We start from the raw sequence: 24,141 nt of genomic DNA on the forward strand, positions 1-24,141 counted from the left end.
ATACACATAAGGCAATTCTAGGTCTTGTGGCATATTTTGGTTAAACTATCCCCAATTCAATGGAATTGCAACCCTCTGCATGCACAATGCATTCTTCCATCACATGTACAGCTGATTCTCAAGATCTTGCACACTAATGAGATGCTATTGAGCCCACACTACTACACTGTCTGAGCCAAGGACTGCATGCTTTCTGGTAAGTTTTGATTACAATACTGGGTGGGGTGAATATATTTTATATGACCTACATTATTTTTTGTTAACTAGTAAATAGTAGCTTACAGCAAAGAGTGTTTAAATTTTTTTTTTTACTTGTTAACAATTTCTGCTAGTTAGTTTTTGCTACCATGTGGGTTTTAGCTTGCTTGAGCCTGTTAACTGAGGAGTGTTAATTCACATGTTTCCATACATGTTTCATTTAACACATTTATCTTACAAAGGAGTTGTTTAGGGGGCAGCATTTTCACTTTTACATGAAATGCGTGCCCAGAGTAAACTGCCTGCTACTCTGTCCCAGCTGCTAATATATGCATATTATTAGTAGTATTGGATAAAAAACACTCTGAAGTTTCTAAAACTGTTTGAATGATGTCTGTGAGTAAAACAGAACTCATATGGCAGGCGAAAACCTGAGAAAAATCCAACCAGGGAGTGGGAAATCTGAGGTTTGTAGTTTTTCAAAGCTTGGTCTACCGAATACACAGTGTCTATGGGGTCAAGTTGCACTTCCTAAGGCTTCCACTAGATGTCAACCGTCTTTAGAAACTAGTTTCAGGCTTCTGCTATAAAGGAGGGGGGAATGGGAGCTGAATGAGTCAGTGGTCTGGCAGAGTGTCTCAGGCTCGTGACGCGCGCTCCCGACAGAAATACCTCTCGTTCCAGTGCTTTGCTACAGACGATGGAATTCTCCGGTTGGAACATTATTGATGATTTATGTTAAAAACATCCTAAAGATTGATTCCATACATCATTTGATATGTTTCTACGACCTGTAACAGAGTTTTTGTCTGGACCTAGTGCTCATGAAGATGGATTACTGGGCTGAACACGCTAACAACCAGTGGCTATTTGGACATAAATTATGGACTTTATGGAACTTTATGGAACAAATCAGTCATTTATTGTCGAACTGGGATTCCTGGGAGTGCATTCTGATGAAGATCATCAAAGGTAAGTGAATATTTATCATGTTATTTCTAACTTCTGTTGACTCCAACATGGAGGAAATTTCTTTGKCTGGATTTGGCTGGATTGGGCTCTGAGCGCCGTATTCAGATTATGTTTTTCCGCAAAGTTTTTTTGAAATGTGACACAGCGGTTGCATTAAGGAGAAGTCTATCTTTAATTCTGTGAATAACACTTGTATCTTTTATCGATGTTTATTATGAGTATTTCTGGGATTTCTGTGGCTATCTGCAAGATCACCGGATGTTTTGGAATCAAAACATTACTGCACGTAACGCGCCAATGTAAACTGAGATTTTTGGATATAAATATGCACATTATCGAACAAAACATACATGTATTGTGTAACATGATGTCCTATGAGTGTCATCTGATGAAGATCATCAAAGGTTAGTGATTAATTTTATCTATATTTCTGCTTTTTGTGACTCCGATCTTTGGCTAGAAAATGGCTGTGTGTTTTTTTTACTTGGCTCTGAACTAACATAATCATATGTTGTGCTTTCGCTGTAAAACCTTTTTGAAATCGGACACGATGGGTAGATTAACAAGATGTTTATCTTTCATTTGCTGTGTTGGACTTGTTAATGTGTGAAAGTTACATATTTCCCAAAAATATTTTTGAATTTCCCGTGCTGCCTTTTCAGCGGAATGTTGTCAAGGAACGCCTGCGCTAGAAAGGTTAACTATTTATCTGTACATGGAATTGTATGTTTTTTTTAACTCATTTTTTTCTAATCTTTACAGGAAAATGCCACGGGCACTATCTGATGTGTGAAGACATTTCACTGCAGCTAATGTAGAAGGAAAAGCTCTGTACATTTGCACATACTGTGCCAAATCATATGTGAAGAATGCAACTTAGATGCAGAATCATCTGGCCAAGTGCATAAAGTTCTCTCAGCGCTCACAACAAGCAACCTCTGACAAAAGTCCCTCTACTTTTAATTCAAGGTGACAATGCTGAATCGGACACCTTATTCGATAGCAACAGCTCATGGTCCTCCTGGAATCAGAAGTGTTTTTGACTCAATGGAGGAACGTAGTCAGAGAAATACTGATGAATGTCTTGCTCGAGCTGTGTATGTAACTGGTTCACCTCTGAAGCTCACAGGCAATGTGTATTGGAAGAGATTTCTGAATGTTCTTTGCCCAGCATACACCCCTCCAACCAGACATGCTTTATCTACTCATTTGCTGGATGAGAGTTCAACAGAGTTCAAGTGAATGTCAAGCAAATCATAGAGAAAACAGACTGTATTGCAATCATCTCTGATGGGTGGTCGAATGTTTGTGGGCAATGAATAATTAACTACATCATCTCCACCCCTCAACCAGTATTCTACAAGAGCACAGACACAAGGGACAACAGACACACCGGTCTCTACAATGCAGATGAGCTGAAGGCAGTCATCAATGACCTTGGACCACAGAAGGTATTTGCATTGGTGACAGACAATGGTGCAAACATGAAGGCTGCTTGGTCTAAAGTGGAGGAGTCCTACCCTCACATCACACCCATTGGCTGTGCTGTTCATGCATTGTATCTGCTCCGGAAGGATAGCACTGAAAACAATGGATACACTCTACAAGAGAGCCAAGAAAATGGTTAGGTATGTGACAGGTCATCAAGTTATAGCAGCAATCTACCTCACCAAGCAAAGTGAGAAGAATAAGAGCACCACATTGAAGCTGCTCAGCAACACCCGTTGGGGTGGTGTTGTCATCTTGTTTGACATATCTTCCGATATGGACAGCCCCATCAAGAGGATCCTCCTGGATGATGTATTTTGGGAGAGAGTGGTAAGCAGCCTGAAACTCCTGAAACCTATAGCAGTAGCCATTGCACGGATTGAGGGAGACAATGCCATCCTGTCGGATGTTCAGACTCTGCTTGCAGATGTAAGAGAAGAAATCCGTACTGCCCTGCCCACTTCACTGTTGCTCCAAGCAGAGGAAACTGCAGTTCTGAAATACATCAAAAAGTGTGAAGACTTCTGCCTGAAGCCCATACACACCGCAGCGTACATGTTGGACCCCAAGTATGCTGGCAAGAACAAGGTCTATGGTGTCATCACTACCGTGTCTCGCCACCTTGGCCTGGATTAGGGCAAGGTTCTTGGCAGTCTAGCGAAGTACACTTCCAAGCAAGGGCTTTGGGATGGAGATGCAATATGGCAGTGGTGCCAACATATCTCCTCAGCCACCTGCTGGAAGGGACTTTGTGGATCTGAGGCTCTTTCCCCTGTTGCCTCCATCATCCTCCAAATCCCACCAACATCAGCTACATCAGAGCGCAACTGGTCCTTGTTTAGGAACACACACACCCAAGCACGCAACAGGCTGAACAATACAAGGTTTGAAAAATTGGTGGCCATCCGGGCAAATTTTAGGCTTTTTGAGCCTGACAACGAGCCATCCTCAACAAGGTTGGAAAGTGACAGTGAAGATGAGGCCTCAAAGTCTGATGTTCAAGAGGTGGACATTGAGGAGGTCCAGGGAGAAGACATGGAAGCCTGGGAGGAAGATAACCAAAGCTTAAGTCTCTAGACTATCATTTTACAGATGTATGTTGAAAATGTTTTTGGGAGATGTGATGGATCATTGGGGATCATTCAATATTCCCTTTCTTTTGTTGTTCAGTGAAATCATCCCATGTGAAGAGTCAACTCATTTAATTAAAGTTCAATTCGTAAACTAAATAGTTTAAAAATATATATTTTGGAAGGATTTAATCATTTGCAATTATGTCTACTTATGATAAGGTAAAAGGTTTATGTTTGTCTCCATATGATATGGTAAATATATCCAATGCAAAAAAACATCTACATTTAAATGGTATTAATATTAATTTGCATATATTTCCGTTAATTCCCATATATTCCCGTTAATTCCCATATATTCCCATTAATTCCCACGGAAAGTTTCCAGCTCTGAATATTCCCCAAAATGTGCAACCCTAACCCTAACATTAACCACACTGCTAACCCTAATGCCCAACCCTAAACTTAAATTAAGACCAAAAAGCACACACATTTTTACAATATAGCCAATTTTGACTTGAAGGGGAAATCGCTCTGTTCTGCCTCCAAGACAAGACTTATGAAAATAAACGTCAACCTGCCTGTGAAACAAACCAACGTGTTACAGTAACCCTATTCACCCGTTACAGACCTACAGTACTGTAACAGTGTTCACTTCAGATGTGAAGTTGTCACCTCAGCCACTTGAACTGTTTAACCCCCCCCCCCAAAACCATCATCATCACGCTACACTGGAGAGTCTGATAACTCATTAGAGACACATTCAACTGGAAAGGGAGAGAGAGTGGGGGAGACAAGGAGGGTACGCAGGCAAGTTCAGTGTGGTCCCTTGAAACGTCTAGTTGAAATGAGTGTGTGTGTTGGCGGCTGGTGGATCAAACAGGGGGTTAATGGCGTCTCTCTTTGCCCACGAACAGACGCACACACACACACACACACACACACACACACACACACACACACACACACACACACACNCACACACACACACACACACACACACACACACACACACACACACACACGCTCGCACACACATATCGAGAATAATTGGATTCCCACATTAACTATCTGTGGTGTTTCTGTGTGCATAGTGTGTGTGTAGGATCATGCATTCATGTGAGTGTGTGTGTGTGTGTGCTGTGGTAATGGGGTTGTGTTTGAATATAGTCTGCATATAACACAGTGAGCTGGTAATTAAACTACAGAGTTAAACAGCCATTCTAGTCTAAAGTGGGGTGATGATAATCCCCTGTTATACTGTGATTATGTTCTGTTGTGGAAGGAATGTGTTCTGATGCTGTAGTGCTGCTGTCGCTGTCGTGCTGCTGTTGCACTGTCAGTCTCCCCAAAAGGCTCAGGTGTGAGCCACACACACACACACAGGAGGTGGATGAAGTCCATTATCCACACACACACTGTAAAGCCCTTTTTCATGTGATGAAAAGTAGCATATAACTGCTATCCATTAGGACAAAAGGCTGCATCTGTGTTCGTGTGTACTTACATGGTCTCCATGGTGCGGTTCCTCCATTCTTCAGAGCGTAGCTGGTCCTGGGCCTGCTCCAGGTCAGAGATGGAGGTCTGGACTCTCAGAGACGGCTCGAGACCACGCTGTCTCTGAGCCCACACCTCCGCTGGCTCACGGAACGGACCCTAACACACAAGAGAAAGATGGGGAAGCCATTATACAGACACTAGCGGGCATGACAAATACATTCCCAACATTCAAAACATTTTCCATTGATCAAACATGCTGTAATGGAAGTCAGAAGCCCTGCAGTGTTAAGAACTGACGTCTTAATCAGAGGCACTTTGTCGCACTTTGTCTCTAGTCTCTCCCTCATTCTCTCCCGGCTCTCTCTCCTTTTCTCTGCATCTTTCTCCATCTCTTTCCCTCTTTCTCTCTATCCCTCTTTCTATTTCTCTAACTCTTTCTATCATTCTCTGTCTCTCTTTCTTCTCTCTCTCTGATCCGTCCCCCCCACAGGTAGTTATGGCTTAGCAGTAAATCCACAGCCAATTTAGTCTAATTCCTTCATCTAATTAGTAACTTTCCTTAGTCTTGGACTAGTTTTGTAACTTTCCTTGGTTACTAAAGTTTAGTAACTTTCCTTAGCTTAGTAACTTTCCTTAGCTTAGTAACTTTCCTTAGTCTACAGTAACTTTCCTAAGTTTAATAACTATCCGTAGTCTACAGTATCTTTCCTCAGTTTAGTAACTTTCCTTAGTCTACAGTAACTTTCCTTAATCTACAGTAACTTTCCTTAGTTTAGTTTACTAACTTTTCTTAGTCTAGTTTAGTAACTTTCCTTAGTCTAGTTAAGTAACTTTCCTTCGTGTAGTTTAGTAACTTTCCTTCGTGTAGTTAAGTAGCTTTCTTTATTCTAGTTAAGTAACTTTCCTTTGTGTAGCTTAGTAACTTTCCTTTGTGTAGTTTAGTAACTTTCCTTTGTGTAGTTAAGTAGCTTTCTTTATTCTAGTTAAGTAATCCCTTCGTGTAGTTTTAGTAACTTTCCTTGTGTAGTTAAGTAGCTTTCTTTATTCTAGTTAAGTTTTGTGAGATTTCCTTTGTGTAGTTTAGTAATTTCCTTCGTGTAGTTTAAATCACTTTCTTTAGTTTGGTTAAGTAACTGTCCTGTGTGTAGTTAAGTAACTTTCTTTAGTTTGGTTAAGTACCTTTTCTTTGTGTAGTTTAGTAACTTTCCTTAGTCTAGTTTAGTAACTTTCTTTAGTTTGGTTAAGTACCTTTTCTTTGTGTGAGTTAAGTAGCTTTCTTTATTCTAGTTAAGTAACTTTCCCTTTGTGTAGTTTAGTAACTTTCCTTAGTCTAGTTAAGTAACTTTCTTTAGTTTGGTTAAGTACCTTTCTTGTGATGTAGTTAGTAACTTTCTTTAGTCTTAGTTAAGCAACTTTCCTTCGTGTAGTTAAGTAGCTTTCTTTATTCTAGTTAAGTAACTTTCCTTTGTGTAGTTTAGTAACTTTCCTTAGCCTAGTTAAGAAACATTCCATTGTGTAGTTTAGTAACTTTCCTTCGTGTAGTTAGAAACTTTCCTTTGTGTAGTTAAGTAACTTTCCTTCGTGTAGTTTAGTAACTTTCCTTTGTGTAGTTAAGTAGCTTTCTTTATTCTAGTTAAGTAACTTTCCTTTGTGTAGTTTAGTAACTTTCCTTCGTGTAGTTAAATGACTTTCTTTAGTTTGGTTAAGTAACTTTCCTTAGTCTAGTTAAGAAACTTTCCTTCGTGTAGTTTAGTAACTTTCCTTAGTCTAGTTAAGAAACTTTCCTCTGTGTAGTTTAGTAACATTCCTTCGTGTAGTTTAGTAACTTTCCTTCGTGTAGTTAAGAAACTTTCCTTTGTGTAGTTAAGTAACTTTCTTTAGTCTAGTTTAGTAACTTTCCTTGTTGTAGTTACGTAGCTTTCTTTATTCTAGTTAAGTAACTTTCCTTTGTGTAGTTAGTAGCTTTCCTTTGTGTAGTTAAGTAGCGTTCCTTTGTGTAGTTAAGTAGCTTTCTTTATTCTAGTTAAGTAACTTTCCTTTGTGTAGTTTAGTAACTTTCCTTTGTGTAGTTAAATAACTTTCTTTAGTTTGGTTAAGTAACTTTCCTGTGTGTAGTTAAGTAACTTTCCTTAGTCTAGTTTAGTAACTTTCTTTAGTTTGGTTAGTACCTTTTCTTTGTGTAGTTAAGTAACTTTCCTTAGTCTAGTTTAGTAACTTTCTTTAGTTTGGTTAAGTACTTTTTCTTTGTGTAGTTAAGTAACTTCCCTTAGTCTAGTTTAGTAACTTTCTTTAGTTTGGTTAAGTACCTTTCTTTGTGTAGTTAAGTAACTTTCCTTAGTCTAGTTTAGTAACTTTCTTTAGTTTGGTTAAGTAACTTTCCTGTGTGTAGTTAAGTAACTTTCCTTAGTCTAGTCTAGTAACTTTCTTTAGTTTTGGTTAAGTACCTTTTTCTTTGTGTAGTTAAGTAACTTTCCTTGGTCTAGTTTAGTAACTTTCTTTAGTTTGGTTAAGTACCTTTTCTTTGTGTAGTTAAGTAACTTTCCTCAGTCTAGTTTAGTAACTTCCCCTTGTCTCCACTAACTTCCCGTAGTCCTTTAACTTTCCTTAGTCCTGTAACTTCTTTCAATGTGGTTGTGTTGTTCGGTAGCTGTTGTTTAGTGGAGTGACCTTCAGCTGTTGTTGCTGTTGGTTGGTTGGGGAGAGTAGCTAGCAGGGAGCCCCTGTCCTTGGTCCTATCACCACAGGATCAGCACCCTGGCCTGACCAGACCCAAACACTTCCCAACAACCACCTCCACCTATCCATCACCACTGATGTTATCACACTGGGGACAGGCGAGGACTCACACTACTGGAGAACACACACCCAAGAACACTGGGAAACACAGGGAGGGAAAGAAAGAGGAAGAGAGGGAGTGAGAGGGAGGGGAGGGAGAGAAAGAGAGGGAGGGAGAGAAGTGAAGAGGGTGAATAAGACAAAGGGAGAGACTGGAAAGATAAAGGGAAGGAGGGAAGGAGACAGAGAGGTTGGTAGAGGCAGTGGTAGGAAGCAATAGAAAGAGCGTGGGGGGGAGGAGAGAGAAAGAGGGAGAGATAAAGAGAGGGATGAGGCGGAGGGAGGAGAGGAAATGGGGGTGAACCCTGTCCTTAGCGAGGGTAAACACAGATAAATAATATAGGCTCATCTCATCCATGGAGCAGTGCTAGACATCCCAGCCTTCTATAATGAATTCCTGTTAGCAAGAGCCAGATGGAGCCGGAGCAGGGTGTGCATAAGAGAGTGTGTGCGTGCATGTCTCTATGTGTATGCGTGTGTGTATGCGTGTGTGGTGTGTATGCGTGTGTGTGTGTGTGTGTGTGTGTGTGTGTGTGTGTGTGTGTGTGTGTGTGTTGTGTGGTGTGTGTGTGTGTGGTGTGTGTGTGTGTGTGTGTGTGTGTGTGGTGTGGTGTGCACCATCTCAGTGCCCGGGGTGAGGGACTCTGGCTAATAAAAAGAGATGATCCACGCCTCATTTCTGCTCACTTATGTTTTACATTAATAGAAACCAATAATAGGAACCAGTTACCATAAGCCTTGGACCGTAAATAACACAAATGGCAAACGCTTCTCATCAAATCTTTCTCACAGCTGGACGAGATGATCAACGGCCGGAATCCAGGGGTACTTAAAGAATTCTTCATCAAGGCYGTTTTAAATGGCGGAGTATTCCCTGGCGGAGGCCTGGTTTGATGGGCTCACTTTAATAGCAGCAGTTTGGGCTGACAGGCCCTGCTGATCTCCCTGGATCGGAGGGTCTAAACGTCTTCCAGTGGCCCCGCGAGAGACACGCCGCCATGTTTTAATGATATCATTCTTTTTTAAGGGGAGTTTAAAGAATCATCTCACGGCACCACGCGCCCCCTTTCATCATCCTCACCAGGGGGAGAGCTCCTCCGATAATTGCTATGACACTTTGTTATCCCCATCTCTGGAGCCTGATTGGACCAGTCAGAGGAAGTCAGTGAACACATCTGTTTCCTCTAAGAGGCCTGAGACTTTACAGATATACTGCTATACTAGTAGTAGTACTGTTACTAAGTTCCTAGTAAGACTTCTATACTAATACTGTTACTACTTCTATACAAACTTTGCCAGCGAGAATTTTTGGGGTTGAGAAGTTTGCATAAAACAGATTTATCAAATATCTTAACAAGGAAAGTCTGTTATACAAACATCAGTATGGCTTCAGAAAATCTCTCTCCCTACACGGCTGTTACTTACTTAATTGACGAAATACATGAGGCAAATGACCGCAAAGATCATACATTAGATATTTTTTATATATATTAATTCCATAATTCAGACAACAGCTACGTCAGCCATATTCAAGAACAACCAATTCTCAATTCTGAATGACCTATAGAGGCCCTATGATCTGGAACTCATTCTCGCCTGATTTTGCCAAGCTATCCCTGTCGTTGTTAAGAAAAAGATTAAGAGGCACATACTGTCCATCACAGTTCTACACCGCAGTAGCTTGACTGTCTGTCTCTTTTGCGTCTAGTTTTTATTTTATTGTTTGTTTGTCCACACTGCGGAATCTGTGTGATTTAAGCCCTTTTGGGCGTTTTCCCCTCTTGCACATACTGTTACAAACTGTCTTTCTATTTGTGCAAACAAACTAAACTAGAAAGAATGCTATACTGGTACTAATACTGTTACTATTAGGACTGCTATACTGATACTACGTTTCTAATAAGACTGCTCTACTGCTACTAAGTTACTAATACGATTACTATACTGCTACTAAGTTACAAACGGAAAATTTACATACTCTACTAAGGGTTACTAAAGAGACTAAAATACTGCTACAAGTTCAACGAACAAACGCATAAAGGTTACTTATACATTAACTAATAGCTCAGCCTAAGTTACTAAATACGATACTAAATACGCTTTACCATACTAAATACGATACTATACTGCTCTAAGTACTATACGAAGTTACTAAGCATTACTCATAGCTGCTACTACTAACGATTACTATACTGCACCAAGTTACTAATACAGTTACTATACTGCTACTAAGTACTAATACGAAATTACTATATAGCTACTAATTACTAATACGATTACTCTAGCTACTAGACTAATACTGAGAGAGAGCGCACGAGGTTACTAATACGATTACTATACTGCTACAATACAATAGATATATCGCTTACTAGTCTAACTGTACAGCTAATACTAAATACGATTACTTATACTGTCAACTAAGTTACTAATACGATATCTATACTGCTACTAAGTACTAGTACTATACTAATACTGCACTAAGTTACTAATACGATTACTACTGCTACTAAGTTACTAATACGATTACTCATCTGCTACTAAGTTAACTAATAATGATACTAGACTCGCCTACTAAACTAAGCGATTCACATACCGCTACTTAATACTGTTACGACTGAAAGATTGCCATAACAGTACTAATACTGTTACTGAAGTAAGAAATGCTATACTGAATACGAAAATGTTACTAATAAGACAAATACTAGGTACAATACTGTTACTAGTAAGTCTGCTTACAGTGATCCCTCGCCACTCGCGGTTCACTTATCGCGGATTCGCTATTCGCGATTTCATAAGGCATTATTTTTTTTTTGGTGCATTGTGCTCGCATTCTGATTTCGCTAAAAACTCACTCCCGCTGTTTGATCAAAAACATGCTACGAATTGTGCTATCATTTTGTCGTCTCGTGCAGTTATGTGTACGTACATAAAACAGCTTGGCAAATTTACATTAAGTTGGCCAAATTATCTTGTAATTTCGAACATCTCCTAAACCCATAATAACCCACTGCAGAGCGCAGTCAGGATGCAGCGGCCCAGTCTGAAGAGCAGTGAAACGGCCTACACGTGAGTCACTGTATTTGTATACATGTAATAGTTGCTAATTGTAAAAAAAAAAAAAGTTTTCTATTTCGCGGATTTCACTTATTGCGGGTCATTTTCGGAACGTAACCCCCGCGATAAACGAGGGATTACTGTATACTGATACCAAGATACTAATACGATCACTATACTGGTACCAATACTGGTTCTAATATAACTAGTGTTTTGCTCGTTACTGCTATACTGTTACTATAATGATACTAATAAGACAACTATACTGGCCCTATACTGGTACTTGACTGCTATACTGTTACTAATAACACTACCAGACTGGGAATATAGTGCAATGATATTTCTCTTTCCTTTCATTGCTGAGTATGTCTCACCTGTGGTTTCTTGCTGGGAATGGGAGGCAGGGGCTTGGCTCCAAAGGCTCTAGGGACTCCCGGAAAGGAGGGGGCTGAGGGGCTGGTGTTACCCAGGAGAGAGGCTCTGTCCCTGGGAAAGTTTCTGGGTGGCAGGGGCTTGGTCCTCCGGAGCCTCAGCTCCATCTCATCTGGCCCAGGTCTGAATGGAGAGTTGAATACTCCAGGGCACTGCAGAGGAAGAACAGGATAGAGTGAAGAAAAAAGACAGGGAATGTACAGTATCGTATAACCAATGCATTATCTACAAATACAGTATGGGAGAATAAACAGGAAAATGAATGTAACACTTTGCCATGCACCAGCCATTACTTACGCTTTACAGTAGTTGTACCAGTTACACTGGACATATGAGGAAAAGAGAGAATTACCAAGTGATTAAATGTTTTGTAACAAATGACTGTTTGCTAGTGTGTTAGTGCTGAGCAGGAACAAAAGCCTGCACGCACAGTGTCCCTCCGGGATTAGAGTTGGCCACTCCAGCTATAACTCCAACACAGGGCCAATGTAAGTTCACACAGACTAAGAACGTATTGTCCAAGCCCTAGCCTCAGACTCACATCCCTTCAAATAGAGAGATTGGTCACAGACAGACAGACAGGCCGAGAAATAATAATTATTCACATCAGACTGATCCACTGCTCTGCTTTAATTAGGAGACCAAAGCTTTGAGGAGCTCTGCTAGCTAGCTACTATATATGCTAATAACTTCCTTTTTTAGGCCAGACTAGGAGTGGGACTGCCTTGGTGCTACTACTTTTGCCTGACCACTGAAGAGGGACAGGGCAGGGTGGAATGTGTGTGTGTGTGTGTGTGTGTGTCTGTGCTTGCATGTAGCTGCTAGTTCCTGGCCACTGTGGGTAGAGGGACGTGTAGGGTGGTGTAGCATCGTAGCAGGGGGTAACACACTGTGAACCCACCTCGACTGGCCACTGCGCTGCGCTGGGGAAGAGCAATGATGTTGACCCCCTGAACAGGGGAAGTAAATCTATGTCAGAACGGCCACTTCTGTCCAGCGGAGTGGCTGGCGTTAAGGATGAACTGTGGGAGACCCATCCATTTCCTGGTGACAAGGTCAGACAGTGGAGAGGAAAGGAGTCCCGCGACCATATGCACAGCCCACTACCACCCAGAGACACTAAACATTCTCTCTCTCTTCACACTCATTTTCTTATAGCTATTTCCTTCTACTCTCTCTCTCCCACCGTGTCCACAGCAGAGTGCCACAGAGAGACATTTGGCTAACTATTTTCTTATACTCTTCCACTTTTTTTGTTCATCTCTCTTCCACTCTCTTTCCTTCTCCTCCTCTCTCCCGCCATACGCACAGCCCAGCGCCATGGAGTTCATTCTCTCCTTCACTATCTCTCTCACAATCAGCCTCTTTTATGCCCCATCTTTAACAGCTTCGGTCAAATGTCACAGTTCCGGTCCTTTTCAAAGCCAATGACTCCCGGGCAACGTTTGTCATGACGCCCGTGTGAACATTCCTTTACCGGAGTGGGGGTGATTATGGAAGCAGGACAGGTAAGTGGACAGGCGGACGGACACACACATCAGAATCTGATGGAAAGATCATGACGACGAAAAGAGTGTACAGGCAACAAGGAAATGACTACCTGGTGGAGACACACCCACCCACCCACACCCACTGACCAGCAACACACTACTTCATCTTCATTATGAGCACACAGGGGTGCCAGGAGAGAGCAGCCGTGTAAACCTCCCACTCAGCAGATACCTACAGCCGCCTACAGCCCACAAACACACACACACACACACACACGTGCGCTACTGGACGTGCCCCCTAAATTATACATCCCCTTCTCAATTACTGCCAACACCACCCCCGCTAAAAGGAACATGAAGGCTTGTCAGTGGCAGTGGCTGTACGCATGGCTCTCTGAATCCAGTGTGTGTGTGTGTACCTGCTTTGTGCTGAGTAGGAAGTGCATCCTCTGAGCCTGGACAGTCTTCTCCTCCTCCTCTCTCTCCATGGCCAGACGCTCCCTCTCTCTCATCTGGAACTCTGAAAACTCCTCCAGATCCCTCCTACACACACAAACCACACACACACACACACACACACACACACCACCACACACACACACACACCACACACCACACACACACAACACACACACACCACACACACACACACACAACAACAACACACACACCACAACACACACACACACACACACACAGACGAGAGAGAAAATATTGTTTGCAGTTTGTTTAGTGGCCATTTTACCCGCTTGAGTGTGTGTGTTGTGTTTTGTGTGTGTGTCCGCGCGGATGTGTGTGAGGGAGAAAGACTGAGTACACATTGACCAGGGATCAGAGGTTTCTTGCTACAAGTGAATCCCTGATCTCTCCTCTAGCAGGAAATACATGCCTATAATGACTCCAATCAGGGCTGAGAGAGAGAGAGGGGGGGGTGAGAGGGAGAGAGAGGAGAGAGAGAGAGAGGGAGGAGAGGGGAGAGAACGACAGGGAGGAGAGAGAGAAGGAGAGAGAGAGAGAAGAGAGAGAGAGAGAGAGAGAAAGAGAAGGAGAGAGAGAGAGAGAGAGCAGGGCGAGACGAGAGATGACGGCGGGCAGAGAGAGAAGAGAAGGAGAGAGAGAGAGAGAGAGGGAGAGAGAGAGGGAGAGGGAGGGAGAGAGAGGGAGAGAGACTGAGTGAGAGAGAGAGTGAAGCCGTCAGTGTGCCAGGCAGTGGGATGATGAATATATTCCATCAGAATAGCCAAGGCGCTCCATGACATCTGCTATCCGAGCTGTCTAAATGGGACACATTAAAAGCCCATACGCAATCTCATTTTACAATCACACACTGTTACTGTGTGGGGTAATAACTTAAGGGGAATCGGAAACAATTACTAAAACATACACACGCGCGCACGCAAACACAACGGCGCAGTCAAACAGGCGCGCACACAACGCGGACATGACAATGCGCGCCCACACACACACACGCAAACGCACAAAGACATTAGACTAAAAGAAAAGCCCATCCAATTCATCAGCAAGCGAGAGATATAAAAAGGTAACCATTGCTCATCAGGCTTTCGTTCCCAAGCCGCTCTCAGTTTTCAATTATGTGCTCACAAAGGAGAATATTCATACCGTCCTAACGTAAGGTTACACACACCGCCGTATTGACATTTAAAAATCACCACCATTTCCCTTTGCGTCGCAGCATTTTCATTCCTCCCTCCACACAAGATTAAATGACAAAATAAATGAAATATGCAGAGTAGTGTGGCCCCCATTTGGCCACCTGGTGAAGGGGAAATTGCTTATTAATGTGAAAAGATGAAGTTGTGGGACAGTCTGTTTCAGGTTTCTCTCCCCTTTCTTTTTCCGCCGTCTCCGGCCACCGTGTGTGTGTGTGTGCACATGTGTGCATCGATGTATGCTGGTGGCTGTGTCGGTGACCTTTGTCTCCCTATATCCCAGGTTTATTATTAATTGCTGTGTAGTGGACAAAAGCCAAACAGATTTGTAACGGCTGAAGGGACCTCGATCTGTGTCACGGCTGAGCAGGAGAACATACAACCCTCATTACTTCTGATGGTCATGGGGGGGGGGGGGGGGGGGGGGGAGCACGGGAGCGGCCCAACACGCGTGACCTTTCCGCGTCCTCAACACTCAACTCACACAGGAGAGAAGTTCAGTCAAAGCTGGGCAGAAGTTAGGCAGAACACTTTTCTAGGGGTCTTTTAGGAAAGTTGTCTCATGCTCAACTTAAACTGTAGAAGCACATTAATGATAGTTAGCAATTAAGGAAAGAAAATCAGATAGGAGAGAAATATTACAGTGGTCAGAGTGTACAACAACGTATTTGTACTAGATGTTCTAGATATTTGTGATATATTCTTACAAATCTGTCTTTTATGAGAATTTGTACTTGTCTGTTAGACATTGTTAATCTTTGTTTTTGTATGTCTGTATGTGTCGAGACTGGTAAATGTGCTTTAAATAAAGCTTGATATGATTTGATGAAACAGGGAACATTTTCATTGTAAAATCATATAGGCCTCTTCATACATGTATATAAATTACAAAGCATTTAAACAAAAAACAGGTAATTAAATATAACATGTGAGTATACACACAACTAATTTACAAAATACTGTTAACAACATTTAACCTGTTTAAAGGATCCAATAGGATGTCAAGGAAATACTACTTCTATGAAAACATTTCTAAATAAAGTGTTGGATCTGTATTTGGAACAAAAATCACCTTTTCATGTTGTACATGTGAACTATCAGATCCCAGCAGCTGTTCTGTAGTCCCTGTTGAAACTATGACGATGATGACAGTGTATTACAGCATAAACACATGCATACAGCTGCTTTATCTATATTTAAAATCTTGGGGCATAGAGCTGGGTACGGGTAGAGTGGGGTGATGGGGAAATCATAGCCTGGTGCTTTGTGGGGTAGCGGGGTGGGGTAGCAGGCCGGCCCACCAGTCCTCCAGGCCAACACCGGAGCAGCTAATTGGCTCTCCTAAATATTTAATGACCGTACAAGCCGATTGGCTGTTTTAATTGTTCCAATTAAATAATTCAATAGCTGGCAGGGAGGGAATTTTCAGCAGTCCATTAACTTCCAGTGTCTGACTCGATATATTGACCTCTGACCTATGACCTCTAATAGAGCAGGCCTCAACCCTGACCAACCTGTAACCCTACCACGGCAGAGGACACACAACATCATCGCCATCAACAGGACAAGTTTACTGCAATTATATAGAACCACAAAACCAGAAATCACAAAACAGAAGTTAACCAGGTTTGTTTATTCAACAGATTCCCTCCTGTAACAAGAAGAAACAGCGGATTTCCAGGGTGAGGTGTCAACTTCAACAAAAATACCAAACCCTCCAAAAAACACAAAAAACACAAAAAAGTGATGACAACCAAAAGTTATATTTTTTTCATCACTTTCCTTCCTGTGGCGAAGTACTTCCTAACGAGTCAGTGACTGAACTGGAGAGCAACAGACTTTTCACACGGAGACAAAACCCTCCAATCAAAGCCAGTGTGTACGTGACCTCCTCTACACCCCTGGTGTAGCGTCAGGAAGTGTGTAACTGGAGGACCGGTCCTCCCAGATCTCCTTTCATGGATGTCCTTGAGCCGAGAACCGGGACGCCACACAGAGAGTAAAATCCCTCAGCCTCACCACTCCGAGTCCATAAATTTCCCTCAGCCCGCGATGAGTTAAAAGATTTTGCCACGTTAGAACATTACAGAGAGAATTTATCTGATTATGGCAGTAATAATTACCCAGCTGTTTATTGCAGATAGAATAATAATTCATGCAGGCAACAGGCCGTGGTGGCAATGACACTCCGCATTTAGTAAATATGCAAACGGCTCCCTCCTAATTGCCCAGGCTCGCAGGATGCCCTTATTAAGCAGCACAACTTTAAGTGTCTTCCTGACAAGTGATAAATTGTTGTGTTGCACCAACTCTAGTCGCTTGAATTACAGTGGTGCCGAGAGGTCCTGACTTCATTAGGCTATGCAGGAGGGGACAGCTCCATGAAGATGGACACGCTAACATGGTGAACCCCGGCCAGGGGGAGAGAGGGTAGGAGGGAGAGAGAGAGAGCGTCGGGCGGTGCGGTTAATGAAATGACACAGATGGTTTTGTATGGGGAGATCCGTCAGTGAGGAGCAGGAAGAAAGAGAGAGAGCGCGAAAGAGATGGTCCTCCCGTCGGGCAGTCTCCCGTCATTGGCATGCCAGGCCAGTCGGCCTGCACTAAATGGGAGCCATTAGTAAAACTTTGAATAATTTATGCAGCGGACAGACAGAGGGGTGGAGGGATGGTGGGAGGGAGGGAGCGACGGATTAAAAAGCGGACCTTTGCGGGGTGAGTGATCGGGCAGTGTGCGATCCGAGGGGCCCTGGCGAACACAGAAAGGATATTTTAAATAAACGTGGCGCTGCGTTAATTGATCGCGGCCCCAGAAGCACTAAATAAACAAGTGATTAACTGGCGAGAGGATGACCTCTCCATGGAGAGGAGCAGCCAGAGAGGAGGGGCTCAATTGCCGATGTGTGTTGTGTGTGTGTGTGTGTGTGTGTGTGTGTGTGGGTGTTGTGTGTGTGTTGTGTGTGTGTGTGTTGTGTGTGTGCGCGTGCACGTGCGTGCGTGCGTGCGTGTGCGTGTGTGTGTGGGAATGATAGACAGGGAAACATTGAGATGGCAACATCCTCCTGACTCTCACCGATATCTCCCACCCTTACCCACAACCATCTCATCCACTCTCACCCACAGCCAGTTTATCACAACACATAGTCTGCCTCCCAACAACCTATTTGGTCTATGAATCAGATCATATTTGGCCTATGAGTCCAGATAAATACCGAGGCTGAATATAGGGGAACAGGCCTAATTGAAATCTCTACCTATTTGGCCAGTTTGTGTGTCCTATACCTTAAACGGGGAAGCAGGCTTCCAGGTTAAACGTCACAACTGTCTACCTGGTGTTTGTGTTACCCTCTCAACACCACAGAACCACTGTGTTTGTGGACTAACAAATGCTCATAAAGAAGACAGGTGACGTGTGGGTTGTCGTGCTAGAATCATACAGAGACGTCATGGAAATGCAAATGTAACCAGGTTCTATCATACCCATCATGTCCCTGGCTATCCCACTGCACACATACCAGTATAACCTAGTGTTGTAAGTCTGCTGTAGCTGTGCAGGTGTCTGAGGTGACACAACTCAGAGGTGACAAACCTCATTACTTCTCACCAGGCCTGCCTACCTCTGGAGGGAGGGGGGAGTCAGTGATCCGACGAGCACTTAACAAATTTACATTTAATTTTAGCTGAAGCCTTAAGATATTTTTAACCCCCCCCACGAAAATATATTAGCGGCATAAAAAAATGTGACTTAAACGTACATTATTTTTTTTTATTTTTTTTACTGTATAAAATAAACGATGGCATCTTTTTCGGCCCCTGGAGCCTGGCATGTTTTATTAATGCCGGAGCTCTCGCTGGAAAAAAATCACAGGCACATTTTTTTATTTTGTCACGTCGTTCGCTGGCCACCCAAGGCACTTCTGAATAGTTTTTTTTTTCTCCTTCAGGTTACCGGTACACATGTATAGCCATCATACTCGCCGCCTCTAGATTAATCAGATCAATTCATCTCTGCCCAAGCACCCAGAGTGAATTCCTGTTAAGCATAAACTCTGCTCCTTGTTAACTAATAGGAGTCTCTTGGTGCCACGATACACATTAGCATAACACCCATACCTTCTCAGACTTTCTTACACACGGCAAAGACTGGCCAATAGGAAGAGTGAGGTAGCACTCTGTAAAGAAAACACATCTATTCCAATAGCCTACAACTTATCCTCCGAAATAAAACTACAAACTGGAATAATGAATACATAATTGGGTATGTACTGAATCGACTGAAAAAGGGATAGAGAACTCACCAGAGACATTTGTATAGTACATAGCTAGACACGGACTATTTATCTCTGTTAATATCTCTGGTATGTTACCTACTTTAGACAGATGGCTTCTATCAGTCCTCTTAATGTATAGTACCTGATCTGTTTGTTTTTGCGGGCCAGTCCCTCCATGTATCTCTTGCGTGCGTAGTAGTTATGGCTGTATTTCCTCACGCAGTAACCTCTCCACCTCTGCTGTATCTGTAGGAGAAAAACACAGCAACACACATCTATAGTTAACTTAACAATCCACCAGTTAGATGAGATGGGACCGAACTGACAGTTTTTTTTGTTGGTAGTATTAAATACAACTTTATGCAAACTGGACTGGCAACACTTGCTTTAGAGGTCCCTTGCATTTATGTCAGTTTGACTTGACACACACACACGTATGCATGCACGGTATGGACGCGCGCACACACGCAAACACCCACACACAACGAGTGTGCCCCTAAGCTGGGGCCAGATCTCTAAACAGAGGGGAGCGGATGTCCTTCACTCTAATTAGAAGATTAAACAATAGCAGGTAGAAGAATTATCAGAAGAGGGGAGAGCCAGTAGAAAATAAATAAGACCAAAATGAGAATTGCGATTGATCCGCAGTCAATAGATCATTTTAAATAAAGTAATTGCCCGGCTCGCAACTCAAAGTTCTTGTTGACCTTTTTTTGACTAGTGAAATCAATGATGCATATTGGCCGGGTTAAATCTAATCAAAAGTCTCGGGCCTCTTGTAAACACTGTTTTCTATTAACGTGCTAATACATTAGCCTTTGCTAGAGCGACGATGATAAAGACATCGGAGGAAAGGAAGAAAAAGGACTAGAATAAAAATTGATTGAAAAGGAAGTGCCACAAGGGGATTCAGAGATGATTGTATCTTTTTTTTCTGGTCAATGAGAGGCGGTGGGTGGAGATGTCCTTCACACACACACACACACACACACACACACACACACACACACACACACACACACACACACACACACACACACACACACACACAACACACACACTCACACACACCACACCACACACACACACACACACACACACACACACACACACACACACACACACACACACACACACACACACACACCACACACACACACACACACTGAGTTTATCACACACAACATACTCTGCCGTTGCTCCAAAGTTTACTACACCTGTGTATGCAGCTTTTTCACTGGGCCCTTTTTGAAAGAATAGCGTCTACACTCCGGCACACCGAAACCGGTGGGTTGGACACACTACCCATGAAAATGTCACAACATTTTCAATGTAGACTATTCTAAAACAGCATCTCAGTAAACCTGATTGTACTACATGTTGGTGTAACTGTGGCTTGTTTCTTCTATTTCCCTCTCATCAGTTGGTGGGCTGGTGATTCACTGCACTGATTCGACCAGGTTTAAACCCGACTTCATCGTGATATAAGAAGGTTGAGAAATATACAACTCAAATATGAGAGTCGCTGATATGGTCCGCAGTGTAATAGTACATGTACAGTTTAAATCTCCCCACTTACAAATACAATCGTGTAGTTACCTAAAACATATATTTTTGAAGAAATTAATATAAATAAAACCAAAACATTAGCACGAGGCCCTATTTGTTTCATTTGAAGATAACGTTTTGTATAATTTGAATGAAATGCTTAGGCCTTTCAAGACCCCCCAGCATTTTACAACAACCATTTTTACAATAATCCTTCCTTATTTTTATTTGATCAGATTTTGACATCCATTCAGATTCCTGAACATATGACATGTTTTACAGGAGTAATAAAGCAGGTCTATCCTGCTGTGAAGCTTCTGTTCTCCTCTAAGTGCCGACATGACCTTTAACCTTTGGCCCTGTGACCTCAGGCACTTGGTCAGATCCAGATGGCTGCACGTAACATGAGCCTGACTAAAACACTGGGCCTGGACTTCTTTATTTGTTTGGATAACTGTCTGTCATAAAACTTTTCCTCAAATTTCTGTGGTTTCAGCGAATGTCCAAACAACTCACTGGTAATGTACCCTTTTTCAATAAAGCATAGAATTTTGTGGGCTTATAAAAAAATCTTTAACAATTTCACTTGGGGTGGAAAAGAGAGGCTATATGGAATTGTAAAATATAAGGTTTCGATGCGATATCCTCGCATAAAAGTGCCAAAGCATCACTCAAATGCAAAGGCTTTTGATTTATAGGTTGTGCGGTAGGAGTTGTTAAACTGGTCAAATGGGACTTATGACGATATGGGCTATGACAGAAAGATCTGCTCTAGAGGAAAAGCCAGCAGAAAAGTTTTTCAATCAGATATTTGTCACAGCTTAGCTAAAAATGCTAATAATAAGGCTAAACATGCTAACTTCTCTCCTGACTGGTTTAGCATAACTGAGTACAACTATTCCATTTAGTTTCAACATAAATGCCTGTGCAAAAGGGTATAATATCATTTCTGGGATTCTCTGCCATTGAAATTCTTGGGCCTAAGTGTTTTTTTGGGTCGCCCAAGTCCAAACAGTGTTAATTAATTTTCGGGATGGAAAAATGCTTTCAACGTTAACTTAAACGACTGAAACCACATATAAAGTATGTAGAAAAGATAATGGACCTATATATTTTTTAAGAATATAATCTTTGATAAGTAACAATTACCAAAATAAAAGCTAGACAGTCAGGGATAATTGAAAATTCCAAAAACAATGAAATTAGCAGTATAGATTTTCTTGATATGTTTGAGCAAAATAACACATAATTGCTCGAAATTAGCTTCAAAACTTCAACATTTTCTCTCAGCTGCATGGCAAAATGTGTAGAATGTCAGGAAATTTGCTTTAAAACTGCTCAAATTTGTCTCAGCTTAATGGTGGACTCAGCGAAATGACGTTGCCACAAGCAGCACCGCAGATATTGAAATGAGCGAGATACAAGACTTCGCTCCCATACAGTCACGCAGTATCTGTGTTAGTGCACAAGTTCAAAACAGCAGAGAAGTTGAGCCTCGCGCTTCAACACTCTTAGTTGATGCGTAAATTGACCCACTATACCGTTTACTTTCTGCATCTACGTCAAAATCGCTGAGTCTACCTTTAATAGAGAAATGTGTGGAATTGCAGTGAATCGGCTTAAAAATGCTAAAATGTCGCTGACCGCTAAGATGGAGGTGTCCAGAATGTTCTCTAAGATTCAGCAGCGCCGACGGGCCAACCGCGTCCCCTGCCACACCCCTGCCACGCCCACCACCTAAGAACCGTTTTGATCCGGAAAAAGACCTGAATTTAATTTAAATAAGATTGTCTGATCAAAACGGCATATTAAAATCTAGACTAAATGTAATAAGAATTTTGCCCATCCGATGCAAAATAATACTGATAACATTCCATTACAATCAATTGCTGTATGGTATTTGGTAGAATTATCCAGGATGTGTAGTATTTCTACTGTGCACCCCCACATACGGACAGAGACACTGGTGGTGAAATGAAACAGGACTGCAGAACTACTCGTGGGGATCACATTGTGAGACCAGGGGACTCTCCATTTGCTAAAACAGACAGTGTGATATTTACCCTGACGGACATCTCGTGGTAGAAATTCATCTTCATGATAAAATATGCGGCCTGTGAACAAAAGGAGAGACGGCGTTACATCTCTGTCGCCTTATCCAGGCTCTCTGATCTGTCCTGAGCAGCCCAGAGATAAAGAAGTCTTTATACCTTATACATAATAAGTCTCATAGACACCACGGAGAGAGAGAGAGAGAGAGAGAGAGGGATGGAGGGAGGGAAAGAGTGTGTGTGCGTGCACATGCAAGCTTGTGTCTATGTGTGTGTCGAGGGAGAGGGAGGTATAAGTCAGACTTTGTATTGAGGGGACGGGGCTCCTCTCTTAATACATAATGCAGACAAGGCCAAGAAAATGTATGGTAGTCAAGCTGAGAGCTAATGGAGATGTATGATGGCCCAGTGCTCTCCGCTGGGTTTGATAACCAATGACGCTCCAGCCAGGATAGACTAACAAAGGCCAGAATATTCACACGGCTCGCCTCACGCCTCGTTCCGCTGTGCCCAGACCACTGGGGGCACATTTACAGGAGCAAACTTGAGAGAACTATATAAAAGGAATTCATATCTCAAACATGTCTCTTTTTAATAACGACGTAAGAAAGAGGGAACGCTCATGGAGGAAGACAAAGACGTGAAAGACGAGAGGAAGTTTGGCCTAATGTGGAGATGAGAGTTCAGAGGGAAAAATAAGGGTGTTGGTTTTGAGTCATGTATAATAATGAAAGTTAAACTCTGCAAAGTCTGAACTCTGAAGTCATAGAACGTTGTTTTGGTAATTTTGAGAGATTCAATGAGTTCTGTTTTATTTTTCAGATACTGTGTGTGTCTGGTGACATGTCCTTTACCTAACATTAAATCAGGGTTATCCCCAGATTCCAGCTCGTGAAAGCTTCCCAAATGTGCCTGGCAGTTATGCTTTACCAAACAGTCAATTTAGGAGGTGATAAATAGCTGTTGTGATTTGTTTACAAAACTCAATCCAGAGAAAATTATTTGTGAGAGCAGTGGGGATTGGATTTTGTATCAACAATCTGTTCAATTAAGAAGCAGTTGGAGGCAATCTAAACCCTTCCACCATCCCTCCCTCTTTACTCTCTTCCTCTCTCGTTTATGCATTCCAGAAGCGATAGAGCTGCAATTCCATACCATATGACTTCGTATTCCTAAGTGCTAATTTCCAAATGTGTAATAGGTGAATTATATGTCTTCAGGTCAGAGTTGCGGCTTCTGAATATAGCAATTGAATTTTAATGTATGCTATCATAACATAATCAATATATCCGTAGCATTTCAGCGGCTAACGTACCTTCACCATTTGTCTGAAATGTGCCCTTGCTGTGAATCCTCGCCATATCTTCTGAATGATGGTGGCCTTCCTGTGTAGGTGACTGGGAGAAATGGTCATGAAAACATATGCTTTTACAAAGAAGAAATATGAAGAGATTAATTTACTGGTATAAGACAATATGGGATATACTATGTACAGTATGTGGACTAGTATTTCGACTTGCCGATAATCTGCAGAAAAAAGGAAAGAAATATGTAAAAATCAT

At 42.2% G+C, this 24,141-nt stretch overlaps 1 protein-coding gene across 2 annotated transcripts in view; it reads right to left on the minus strand.

Annotated features, from left to right (window-relative positions):
• Positions 1-24,141, minus strand: part of spata17 (spermatogenesis associated 17) — a 64,362-nt gene that overhangs the window by 38,853 nt on the left and 1,368 nt on the right. For both annotated transcript variants that reach the window (XM_023986232.2, XM_023986230.2), the window contains exons 3-8: positions 23,895-23,976; positions 22,592-22,642; positions 19,123-19,226; positions 13,459-13,582; positions 11,492-11,701; positions 5,236-5,384 (exon numbers count right to left, since the gene is read on the minus strand). In XM_023986232.2, the coding sequence (XP_023842000.1) occupies positions 5,236-5,384; positions 11,492-11,701; positions 13,459-13,582; positions 19,123-19,226; positions 22,592-22,642; positions 23,895-23,976 (720 nt within the window). The remainder of the gene's footprint in view (positions 1-5,235; positions 5,385-11,491; positions 11,702-13,458; positions 13,583-19,122; positions 19,227-22,591; positions 22,643-23,894; positions 23,977-24,141) is intronic.

Source organism: Salvelinus sp. IW2-2015, linkage group LG4q.2, assembly GCF_002910315.2.
Source record: "Salvelinus sp. IW2-2015 linkage group LG4q.2, ASM291031v2, whole genome shotgun sequence".
NCBI classification, from domain to species: Eukaryota; Metazoa; Chordata; class Actinopteri; order Salmoniformes; family Salmonidae; genus Salvelinus; species Salvelinus sp. IW2-2015.